General features: G+C 44.7%; 1 protein-coding gene across 2 annotated transcripts in view; it reads right to left on the reverse strand.

Annotated features, from left to right (window-relative positions):
* Nucleotides 1-6375: 6375 nt before the first annotated feature.
* ATP12A (ATPase H+/K+ transporting non-gastric alpha2 subunit) overlaps nucleotides 6376-12328 on the reverse strand; it is a 30266-nt gene continuing 24313 nt past the window's right edge. The window contains exons 17-23 of one of the 2 annotated variants that reach the window (XM_014791196.2): nucleotides 12148-12302; nucleotides 10798-10921; nucleotides 10472-10617; nucleotides 9864-9997; nucleotides 9607-9708; nucleotides 8989-9080; nucleotides 6376-8904 (exon numbers count right to left, since the gene is read on the reverse strand). In XM_014791196.2, the coding sequence (XP_014646682.1) occupies nucleotides 8876-8904; nucleotides 8989-9080; nucleotides 9607-9708; nucleotides 9864-9997; nucleotides 10472-10617; nucleotides 10798-10921; nucleotides 12148-12302 (782 nt within the window). In that variant the 3' untranslated portion in view covers nucleotides 6376-8875. The other variant, XM_087436366.1, reaches the window with a different exon arrangement.

Consider the following 12328-nt stretch of genomic DNA (forward strand, 5'->3'; position numbering starts at 1 on the left):
TCTGATTCCAGACTGCCACCCTCACTGTCCTCCTCGCCCTTTTACTGGAATCTCTGAAACCATTTAGCTTGGGGGAGAAAGTAGATTTTATTTTATTATTATTATTATTTTTAAGATTTTATTTATTTATTTTTTTCCCCCCAAAGCCCCAGTAGATAGTTGTATGTCACAGCTGCACATCCTTCTAGTTGCTGTATGTGGGACACGGCCTCAGCATAGCCGGAGCAGTGGTGTGTCGGTGCGCGCCCGGGATCCGAACCCGGGCCGCCAGCAGCGGAGCGCGAGCACTTAACCGCTAAGCCACGGGGCCGGCCCAAGAAAGTAGATTTTAGTAGAGTGAGAAAAATGCCCAACATCCATGGCAACTTAGAATTTTCCCACTTTCTTTACATGTTCAATTGAGACCTCCATAAAATTATAAATGAAAGAACACATTATGAGCACTTTCTTTGAAAGAGAAATAAAAGGGTCTTGCCTGGAAATAAAATTTCGGAGTCTATGTCCTTCTAAGGGAGACTACTTTTTAAATGAAGTTTCAGATGAAGAGGAGAGAGATTATTTCTCTGTTTGCTCAAATTACAAATTATAATTGCCATTAATAACTACTTACTACTCTGTCGATTAGTTAACAAGCCCTCAGCCTGGCTCAGTGTACTTTCTGATTTGTTCCCTTTTTTGATGAGTATTGAGAGCCTATTATTCATCTAAAAGTAGGCTAAGCTCCATGAGGAACATGAAAGAACTAAAGGACATTATCCCTACTACTTGAGTAGTTGAATAAATCTGTTCTCTATCCTCTTGAAGGAAAGCATGTACAGGCTGCCACTCCTGGGATGGCCTAGAGTAGGGTTTTCTCAAAAGCCAAAGTTAGGTGAATGCAGAAGTTAGGGCATTACCTGTATTTGCTACTTTCTACATATTTGCAAAATTTTACTCCATTCTGAGTGCTTTCAAGCTAATGCTGCATTATTACTACCATTGGAAGTTTTATTTCTTCATGATTATATGTGCATGGAGAAAAGTGAGGAAGACTGCACTCCAGTTTGTTAATATAGGTTACCTGGGATGAGGGCCAGGGAGAAGCAAGCAGAAAAGAAAAAAGATTGCATCTGAAAAGTATAATATGAACTCAACAACAACAAAACAAACACCTGATGAAAAAATGCACAGAGGATCTGAACATTTTTCCAAAGAAGATGTACAGATGGCCAATGCACACATCTGATGTTCAACATCACTAATTATGACACCTCACACGTGTCAGAATGGCTATTATTAAAAAGACAAGAAATAACAAATGTTGGAGAGGATGTGGAGAAAAGGGAACCCTCATACACTGCTGGTGGGAATGCAAACTGGTACAGCCACTATGGAAAACAGAATGGAGATTCCTCAGAAAATTAAAAATAGAAATACCATATGATCTAGCTATTCCACTGCTGGGTATTTATCCAAAGAACGTGAAAACTCTATTTTGAAAAGAAATATGCACCCCTATGTTCACTGCAGCATTATTCGCTATAGCCAAGACTTGCAAGCAACCTAAGTGCCCATCAAAGGATCAATGGTTAAAGATGTGGTATATATATACAGTGGAATACTACTTAGCCATAAAAAGATGAAATCTTGCCATTTGTGACAATGTGGATGGACCTCAAGGGCATTATGCCAAGTGAAATAAGTCAGACAGAGAAAGCCAAATACCATACAATTTCACTCATATTGGAAGATAAACAAACAAACACATAAATACAAAGAACAGATTGGTGTTTACCAGAGGAGGAGGTGGGGGGGAAGGTGAAAGGGTTAAAGGGGGACATTGTATGATGACAGATAGAAACTAGACTTTTGGTGGTGAACACAATGTAGTCCATACAGAAGTCAAAATATAATGATGTACGTCTGAAATTTATGTAATGTTATAAACCAATGTGACTTCAATAGAAAGTATAATATGCATAGTATAATATGACCACATTTATTAAAATTATATGTGTATATGAGCATTAATTAAAAAACAGATCTACATCTGGTGACATACAGTAACAAAAGGAGCAGCAACTGAAGGATACTGGGTGCCTAGTAGGTAATGTGCTTCATGGTTAATTCCCTCAACTGCCAGAGGAGGTGGGTATTATTATCTCTATTCTAGAAATGACAAATGAAGACTCAGAGAATAGCATAGTAACATAATACATGGCAGAGAGTATTAAAACCAGCTCTATCTGATTCCAAAGACCAGGATGCTTTTCCACTGTGAACAATCGGTCAGTCTGCCCCCCTTTCCTCCTACCTTCTGAATGTAGGTCTTTCCATGTTTCTGTTTCTGACTCTTTCCTTAACTTTCTCCCTTGTTGACAATCTGTTCCATGTGCCTCTAGTCATGGATTCATCAGATATTTAAGGAGCATGTACCGTGTGCCAGGCACTCTTCCAGGCTTTAGCAGCGAGCCAATAAGACCAAAGTTCCTACCCTCCTGGAGCTTACATTCCAGTGCTTGTTGATGGGGAGATAGGCAATAAAACAGATCAGCATGTAAAACGTGTCAGATGCTGAGAACTGCTAAGAAGAAAAGTGAAGCATGGAAAGGGTAGGTGGGTGTTGGGGTGTTTGTAGTAGTCAGGCAGTTCTGGGAAGGGTGGGAGGGAAAGAAGCCTGGAGACATTTGGGAGAAAGCATTTCCAGTGGAACAAGTGGCCAGCAAAGGCCCCGAGCTGGACAACCACTCGACATCCTGAAGGGGCCAGATGGAGGCCTGTACGGACAGGTCACAGAATAGGGGGTCAGAGGCACCCTGTATAGAGCTTTGCGCCAGTGTGAGCACCTGTGGCTAACGAGGATGGCTAACACCTCTGAGCTGCTAGTGGGTGCTGGGAGCACTGCTGGGCACTTTACATGATAAGCTTGTTTAATCCACACAGACCCCCAACACATCGGCCTTTTTCATCCCTCATTACCTGCTGAGTGACGTCTGGAGTCCTGAGCCAGGCACTCAAGGGCTCCGCCGTTTGCCCACAACCTGACTTACCTCTTACTCTCCTCTAGGACCAGCCCATGCTTTCCCACCCTAGACTTTAAAGGGAATGATCACTGGGGGCAATGGCCCTTCAGTCTTCTCTGGGAACTTGACAGCTTCATAGAGGCTGATTCCACCATGACTGGAGTAATAGAGGCTCAAGTGTGTAAACCAGATGCCCATTTATTATCTTACATTATGAAATAACTGCCAGGAGCACGAGGTCTTCATGTTCTCCTGCCTGGCCTTCTTCCCCTGGTTGTGTCAGAAGTCAGAAGTTAACAGGCAAGTATGGAATGAGAGGAAGCAGATGTGACTTGATGTGGACTAGACAAGTGTGTCCCCACATAAGGACTAGACCTGTGAGGGATGCCACCGGTTCAGTGGAACCAGGCCCCTTCCCCTTGACAGGGCTTGGGTGGACATGTCAACTGGGCCTCAGTGTCCCTTTGCTTTGTCTCTGTTGTGGACGGCTGCTTCCTGACTGACACATCTTTAGTATCACAGTCTCCTTATTGAAGGTGACTCTCTGCCATCTCAGCTCTGGCCCTGGACGTGTTGATTAGAGTTTTACTTCCACAGGCAATCTTATTTCTCTCCACTAGGTGTTTGATCACAGATACTACAGCCCTCCAGGGATGACCAGGTGGAATATCGTACCCATGCTCACAGGGAGTTCTGAGAGCTGAAATAGGTGTCTCCACCCTGCAGTTACTTCACCCACGTAGCCTGAAAACTGCCTGGAAGGGAGCTGGCTTCCAGTACACATTGTGACCCCCTGGGAACACATCTCTGGCCTCTGTCCCTTCCTTGCCCTGCGATGCTGTCCCTCACCTCTGCCACTGAAATCCCACCTCCGAAGTGCTGAACTGGGCCTGCCGGGGGTGGTCTCCTCAGTACCCACAGCACTCTGTGCCTCTGCTGCCTGTATCGAATCCTGCCCTTGATCCACAGTTTCTTTACAAACATGTCTTGTCTCTCCTGCTGCATCATTTGCTCCTCTGAGGCTGGCACCACAATCTTAGTCATCAATCTTACTGTTTCTCACGTCGTTTAGCCTGGTGCCATGTATCTAGCAGATGCTTAATTTGTTGAAAAATGAATGCATAAGGAAGAAATCCCATATTGTAAATATAAAACGTAAAAACACAAACAAAAAAACCCTTAATAAATTGTAGTACTTTCAGGCTTATGAAATGCTTTTCTTCACAATATCTCAATTTATCTTCACAACTCTGTAGAGGGGAGCTTCTATCCCTTTAAAATTAGGCTTTAGTCTTAAATTTCTATTAAACTTTATCTTAGAACCTCTGAACCCAACAGATAAAATCCCGAGTTGGGTGCTGATATGTCAGAGGGGTGGGTGAGGAACTAGGAATGGGGTCAGGGGAGGAAGGAGCCTGCTGAGAGATCTGGTCGGAAGCGGCAAAAACAGCATCATTAATCAGAAGCGAAACCCAGAAGCCAGGCCCTGGGGCCTGCGTGGGCGGCTGGCTGGGCAGCCCAGCTGAGCTGGAGTTGGTAGAGCAGTTTCACGTGTGGGCAGCTGGAACTGGCAGATGTCTGTGCCAAGGCTAAGAGTGCCCCGGAAGGAATGCATGGTAGTTTTCTTCCTCTTTTCTTGTGAAAGGATAATTTTCAAAGAAAAAGTAAAATCATGACTCTCATACAGATACAAAATGAACAACTGTTCAAGATTTTATTTAGCTCATTATCTAGATGAGCAAACTAGGTAGTTGTTAAAACCGGTTCAAAGGAGCAAAGCATACATTTATCTGGAGTCAAGGAATGTCAGATGACTCTGCAAAGGAAGCAAAACTGGCTTTTCCAGAGGAAGGACTGCCCGTCACAGGGCAGGATTCACTTGAGTACCTACAGACAAGGAATATCTTGAATTGCTATCAATTCTCCAGAACCTTAGCCTGTCAAGCATGCCTGAAGGGTGTGCTCTAGAGGGCATGTAGCACAAATTCTCTCACACCACTTTACAGATGCTGAAGTTGGCCAGCCGCTTAGTGGAGCCAAAGAAATGGACAAGTGCTGGGCAAGTCACTTACCTCTAAGTCTTGGTTTCCTTATTTATAATGCAAGGGTGATGCTACTAACTGCTGGGGTTGTTGTGAGCATTGAGATACTGCTTTAGGTTATCACAGTGCCCAGGACCTAATAGGTATGTAATAGATATCAGCTGTCGCTATCCTGCTACGAGACATGAAACTCCGCCACGGAATGATGCTGGCAGAATGAATGCACGTGGAGACCTTATAACCTTTGTCAACGGAGTCAGAAGCAACGAGTACGTGTGCATTTAAAGATTTTATTTTATTTTTCCCCCCAAAGCCCCAGTGGATAGTTGTGTGTCGTAGCTGCACATCCTTCTAGTTGCTGTACATGGGACTCGGCCTCAGGATGAACGGAGAAGTGGTGCCTCGATGCACACCCGGGATCCGAACCCGGGCCACCAGCATCGCAGCGCGCGCACTTAACCACCAAGCCACAGGGCCGGCCCTACGTGTGCATTTAGACATGTCTCTTGTCCCATTTCAGAATTCTGAGAGGAAGATCCTTGCCTCAGTGTCTTCTCTCCCCCATCTTGATAATAATGTCATCAGGGAAACTGGTGGCCTTTCTAGGGGCCTGATTTGGACCATCTATAGGTAACCTCCCTTACACAATTCCTCCATGGAAGTCTGTGTATCCACTTAAAGGTCCACACACACAGGCAAGAGCCAGTGCTCCACACGTTGGTCTCATACTGTCACCACTTGCCTGGTCTTAAATCATGGCTTTCCTTGCTTCCTAACTCACCTCCTTGTGTGTATTCTTGCCTGGCCCTCCTTCCACCCTCCACACAGAAGCTCAAGTAATCTTACCACGTAAACTCGAGCAAGTCACTGCCTTTATTATTCATCTTCAGTGGTTGGACATTGTATTTGTAATGAAATCCAACCTCCTTCACATGGACCATGAGACCCTATATGATAAGATTCTGGCCTATTTCTCCAACTGCCTGAGGAACCAGTCTTCCTGTGCTGTCTGTGCTCCTGCCACACCTCGCTGTCCTCAGAGCTTTTGCACACTGTCTCCTCTGCCTGGAATTCTCTCCTCTCTGTTCTTGACAGCGGCGGTTCCTTTCCACTCACCTCCTCAGAAAGGACTTTCCTGACCCCCACATTTAGAGTAGGCTCACCACACCTCCCTATCCTATAACTGACTTAAGCCCCACTCTGTCTTGACCAGCTCCATGAGTCTGTCTTGTTCCCTGCTGTGCTCTCAGACCACACAGCAGGCACTCTGTACATCTTCGTTGAATGAATAAAAATCTCCTAGTTAACAGATTTTTCATATGCTAATGACAGGCAAGATAAATATTCACTTTATTATTGTTGACAGGAATGTAAATTAATATAGCTTATCTGAAAATAAATTTGGCAATGTGTATCAAGAGGCTTAAAAATACTCTTAACCCCTTAATTCCATTTTGAGGAATCTATTATAAAATAATCAGAGATGGGGTACAAGATGTGGCCTTTAAAAAAAAAAAGATGAATAGGAACTAAATGAATATCCAACAGTGGGGACATGGTTACAGAACTCTCAATGTGGGGTACTGCACACTCATTAAGATCACGTCTTCAATGTTAAATAAAAAGGTAGAATAGAAAACTTTCTATTTCGATTTTGCCTAAAAATAAATATATGTACAGAAAATCCCGAAAGAAATACCTACTCTATCAGTTAGATCTATTACTCGGCAGTGAGACTCAGGATGATTTTAATTTTTTGACTCTTGGATATTTCAAATTTTCTAAAATGAGCTGTAATTTTATAATCAGAATAAAATAGTTAAAAAAAAGTCTATAAATCCAGCTTCATTTTTATATCTCTGACTTAAATCTGCCACACCAGTTAGATTTAAATTAACTTACTTTTTCTAAAAAATATCTAGGCCTTAATGGGTCAATGAAGTAATCCCTCTGGGAAAAACCCTCTGATATGGGATTTTATTGCCTTTCTCTGTCTACAACTGAATACAGGTATTTGTTATACCAGTCTCATTTCTGGGATTCCTTAAATTAGTTATTTGTTCATTTTACAAATATCTGAGTGTCAACTTTTTGCAAGAGTAGGTATGCACAATATGAAAGTCATTCCAGACAGGGTTCCTGCTGTGAAGAGACTTCTATTCAAATTGAACTCCTTTCAAACTTAATCCACCCCAACTTAACCCCCTACAGCTTTGTGCTCTATTTACAACCTTCTCCAGCTGGCTTGGACAGGATGGTCACAGCCAGCGGCACTTGGACAGCCTGGCAGGAAAAACAGTGAGGACAAGTTAAACCTGGCTGAAGTTTAGAAAGCATTAGCCATCTTGTCGAGACTGGAATGAGACAGCCATGATGATGCTGCCTGGAAAGGGTTTCCAGTCATGGGAACTACTGACAGAATGGAGATTAGTCCAACGATAACTGTGGCTGAAAATAGAGAATAAAAACCTTGAGGACAACATTATTTTAACTTAAATAAACACATACAATACACATTTGTGCATTAGAATCTATTCACGTAAAGTTACAATCATAGGTCTCGACTTCTTGCATGCTTCTAAATGCGACCTCTGAGAAAATGGTAGAGAACCGTGGCTCTAAGCCTCCCTTTTCCTGTTGCAGAGATACCAATCTAGAGCCACCAGCAGCAGAATGTGCTTAGACATTGTCCTTTACACAAAGGAAGAATGGAGGAGAGGTGATGGGATAAGGCCACTGAAAAAAAAGTTTAACCAAACGTAATTTTCAGGTTCTGGCAAATCAGTCTGCGCTGGGTGTAAAGTCGATGGAAAGGCTATGAAAACTATTTTCTCTTGTGTGCTGCTGCTGAAAGATGCATCCTCCCATAGAAATCCTGATGTAAAAACCAGGCTTCTCTGGGACTGTCAACATAGATATATGTGTCACACATGAATAAACCTAACATAAAGCATGGAACATGACTGACATAAAACGAGTACTGGAGAGTGCTTTGCAACCGTTTTACAAGAAATCAATATTACTGTTTTAAACCACAACGGTTCTCTACTGAGGTTGAGTCTTGGCAAATGAAAACCTCTTTGGGTCAGGAGAGCCTTTGGAGTTAGGATGTGCAAAATGGACTTGGAGCTCAGTTTTGGAGGAGCTGGTGGTACAGGTGGAGGGCAACGTGGGAGGGAGTGAGGAGTCAAGATGGGAGGAGGGGGGACACCAAGCACTGGTGAGGTGGTGAGATGTGGGATGAGGGGGCGCGAAGCCAGGTGGCTGAAGACCTTTAAGAAGGATGTCTCCGAGTCAAAACTGAGGCTGTCCATGTTGCTGGGATGTACACCTGCCATCACTTCCACCTCTTGCAAACCTTCAGCTGAATTAGCCTTTTTTGAGCATGGTGACTGTGAAAACATAAGTTCTCTGGGAATTCACAGAAATCTTAGGGAGGTCATGGGACTTTTAAAGGGTGTGGAATGGAGGTCTGAGCAGTCCTATCTGGAGCTTAAGGAGCAAGGAGACCCCAGCAGACATCTGCATTACCCCAGACTATTTAACACGACTGAGCTTTGTACACATAGAGACATGTCATTCTTCCTACACCATTACTTTGAAGTTCACAGATTTTTAAATAAGGATATGGATATAGAGATGAAAATCATATATAAAAAGTTGAATCTCTGCTTTAAAGCACAAAACATCAGTGAGCATCTTTCAGACGCTCTCTGCCTTTTCTTGTACGCATCCTGATGATGTCCCTCCTGCAGCAACTTCCCAGCTAGTGGCAAGAAAAGGAAGAACATCTCCAGGGTGTGGCTGGGAGGCTTGTGAAGTAAGATGGTCTTAATAATACATGTTCTTATCCCACCAGCCTGCAGAGGTAGAAAAAGCAAATAAGAAATGAAGAGTCTGTTGAAGTAGATAAACAGAGTCTCAAAAATCATAGTACTACTTACTTCCAGGGTAGAGTCTGATGAAATGTTTTCGTACTTCATCATATACCCAAATCAGAATGGCATATGGCACAGCCACAAACCAATACTGAGGCCTGGAAACAGAAGGGAGGAGGGTGAGTCCTAATGCACCCAAGACAAGGCCTCGCGCTGCCAACAGGCAGAGGGCTTCTTGTTCATGTTCCTTGCCTTACTAGAAAGAACAACAAATACTGGGTCTGCAATGAATTCTCTGGGTGGTCCCTTGTGCGACTTGAGAGAAATGCCCTCATTGTATCAATGTGCAGGTAAGGGTATATGGCAACATATACTCATATACAACGTAAAACTGGAAAGATTCTTCTTTAACCTGGACTGTGATGGCTATTCTTCTGCCCTTGAAGTGACCTGTTGGATGAGGGCAGAGATAAGATGGTGAGCCATTTCCATAAGATGGAAAACCCATTTCCTCTTTGGGGAAAACTAACAGGTCCAAGTCTCTGACTAATATAGAAACAATTGTTTTACCTCTTTTGAAAGACCTGAGGGGAAAGAAGCCCCTGGAATCCTAACGTTTCTTTAGGCTGTGACAGCTCAGAATGGGGCTGGCTCCTTCTCCCCCGCTGCTGAAGAGGAACTCACCGGAGCACAGTGAAATTCAGGGCTGGGACACTTCCCAGGCCATAGGAGAGGATCAACGCGATGATAATCTGTGAGGCAATCCCCACCCAGATGACTTTATTTCTACAAGACACATAAAAGCAAACAGATTCTGAATTCCCATGGTCCCAGGACCACATGCCCAGTGGAGTCAATGCCTTATGTGTTACAGGCATGGCCTTCATCATCCCAGCATCGAGGGCCCAGGGTTGAACGAGGCAGCCGGACGAAGGCAGTACCTGAAGAGGCCCTGCTGGAAGATGGAATTCCTCCGGGTTTTCCTGATGATCAGATCTGCTATTTGCTGGATCATGATGCCAACAAAGAAAGCCGTGTAGCCCATCCATTCTACGTACTTCCTCTGGTAGCTCGTCTGTCCATGGGCAGAGAAAGAGGAGGCTGTAAGCCTGGGGAGGGAAGACTTCAGGGAGATTTCCATGCAGTTCTGTGGCACTTTACTCTCTTCCCGCTTCTCACCAAGATTGAGAGAGGATCACCTCCTTGTGTTTGGAAAGAAACATGTTTCTTCTTTAAGCAGGTGAGTAGGAAAAGATGTTAATTCAATTGATTTGGCCCAACTGTGGGCATTGCTGGACTAGTTACTCCTCCATACCAACTGCAAAGCTAATGGAAAAAACTGAGCTCCAGGCATCTAATTTGAGGCTGAATCACAGCAAAGGCCAAACCAATGTATCCCAGTGGCCCACAGGCCCTATTAACTGAGCTAACTCGCACCCTCTCTGCTTCAGTAAGGTTGTCAGGGAAATGAGAGTTCTGTGTCAGTCCGCGCAAGGCAGGGACAGGACGGGAGAACAGGAGGAGGCTGATGGCAGAGCCCCTCCCTTACCCATTCTTGTCCATAGCTGTCTTCCAAGTCATTCACATCGTCCTTTTCCCACTCCACCCGGAGGTTAATGAGAGCACTGGGTCTAAAGCCCTCCTGTGCATACACCGTGAAATATACAACAAAAGCGCCCAGGGCTTGCATGAGGCCTGAAAGAAGAGATAAGGGAGAGGTGTTCTAATGACTTCAGAACTGCCCTGTTCTCATTCTCCTCTGGTTCCTCTTCCCATCCCAACCCATCCCACAAGGAAAAACAGTTTCTGACTGTGACTGGAATGAATTCTCTGGGTGGTCCCTAGTGTAAACTGCAAGAAATGCCCTCATCATACCAATGTGCAGGTAAGAGTATATGGCAAGTGGCTTGTTCACCAGTCTGTCCTTCTTCTTGTGGCGAGGCTTCCTGATCATAATGTCACTTTCAGCTTTCTCGTAAGCCAAGGCAACGGAGGGAATCTAGAGGGAAGAGAGCCCATGAAGCCACACACCAAGACACTTCACTTTCCACAGCATGACGACAGCAGTGGGGATGCACAGCAAGGGGCCAAGGAGTCAGGGTGGGGCTGGCAGGTGGTGGTGGTGGGGTTATGGAATTGTCTATCCAGGGTGCAGGCAATAGGGTGCACTGTCTGTAAAGAATTTAAGAACAGTCGGCTTTAAAAATCAATCTGCTTTTTGATGTGCTGGCAGCTCTAAACGATGCTGGTTATAAAACACTTTTCCCCTCTGTGGCAGATTTCTGCTACCACCCTCTCCCTCTTTGGCATGCCACTGGATCACAGTGGTTCTCTCACAGGTCCTCCCACCTGGAAGGCCTCTTAAAAGACAGATCACTGGGTGCCCCTCCAGACTTTCTGATTCATGAGGTCTGGGCGGGGCCGAGCCCAAGAATCTGCACTTCCAACAAGTTCCCAGGTGATGCCTGGGCCACAGTGGAAGAACCACTACAGTGGAGAAAACAGAACACATATAAAGGTCCTGGAAAGTGATCTGACTGTAAACTCCAAAGACCTCAATTCCCCTCTAAGGTAAAGATATCTCTCATCTCCTTGGATGTGGAGGGTGCCTGGGTACCATAGAAAACAAGAGTGGGGAAGGCAGCAATTTGCAGGGCTGTTCTCCCCACTGTGAGCTTGGCTTGCTCCCTGTTGCTGTTTTCCCCTTTGCTGTATAAGCCGCAGCCATGTGAGTAACTGTCATGAAGCTTTCTTAAATGGTTTAGGTGACGCTGTTGTAGGTCATTGTGAGGCTTCATCAAGTGTTAGCCACTGCTACTTCTTACTGTGTGCAGGTGAGGGGCTTCCAGATCACAGATGCTTTTACTTTAACTAGAGGCAGCTGTGGGATATCACTTTGCCCACTGGAGCCCCAGCAGCACAGGGACTATTTTGGTGATAGCTCCATAGAAAGAAAAGGGAGGATGTGAGCTGAAACTGACCAATGGCATATTTTTATTTTTTGGTGGGGTGAAGAACTCATATTTTGAAAAGCTCTTAAATGGAGTGAAGTGGTTTTAATTTCCAAACACTTGACAGATCTCTCTGTCCTTTGCTTTGAAGTGTGGCTGGTGGGCCAGCAGAATTGCCATCCCTTTAGTCCATCTCCTTGCCCTTGAAGGTGAGGACTCTGAAGTTCACATCACCTGGGGCGGTAAACAGACGCTGTTCCCTTTAGCTACTTACTATGTCTGTGCCCAAGTCGATGAACAAGATGGTAATGGTGCCAATGGGCAGGGGGAGCCCAGCAATGATGTAGATCAGAAAAGGACACAGCTCAGCAATGTTCTTGGTCAGGGTGTAAGCGACAGTCTTCTTTAGGTTGTCAAAGATCAGGCGACCTAGGCAAAGATGTTTCTCCTTATAG

The sequence above is a fragment of the Ceratotherium simum genome, chromosome 10 (genome assembly GCF_057802395.1).
Source record: "Ceratotherium simum simum isolate JZ-2026a chromosome 10, ASM5780239v1, whole genome shotgun sequence".
NCBI lineage: Eukaryota > Metazoa > Chordata > Mammalia > Perissodactyla > Rhinocerotidae > Ceratotherium > Ceratotherium simum.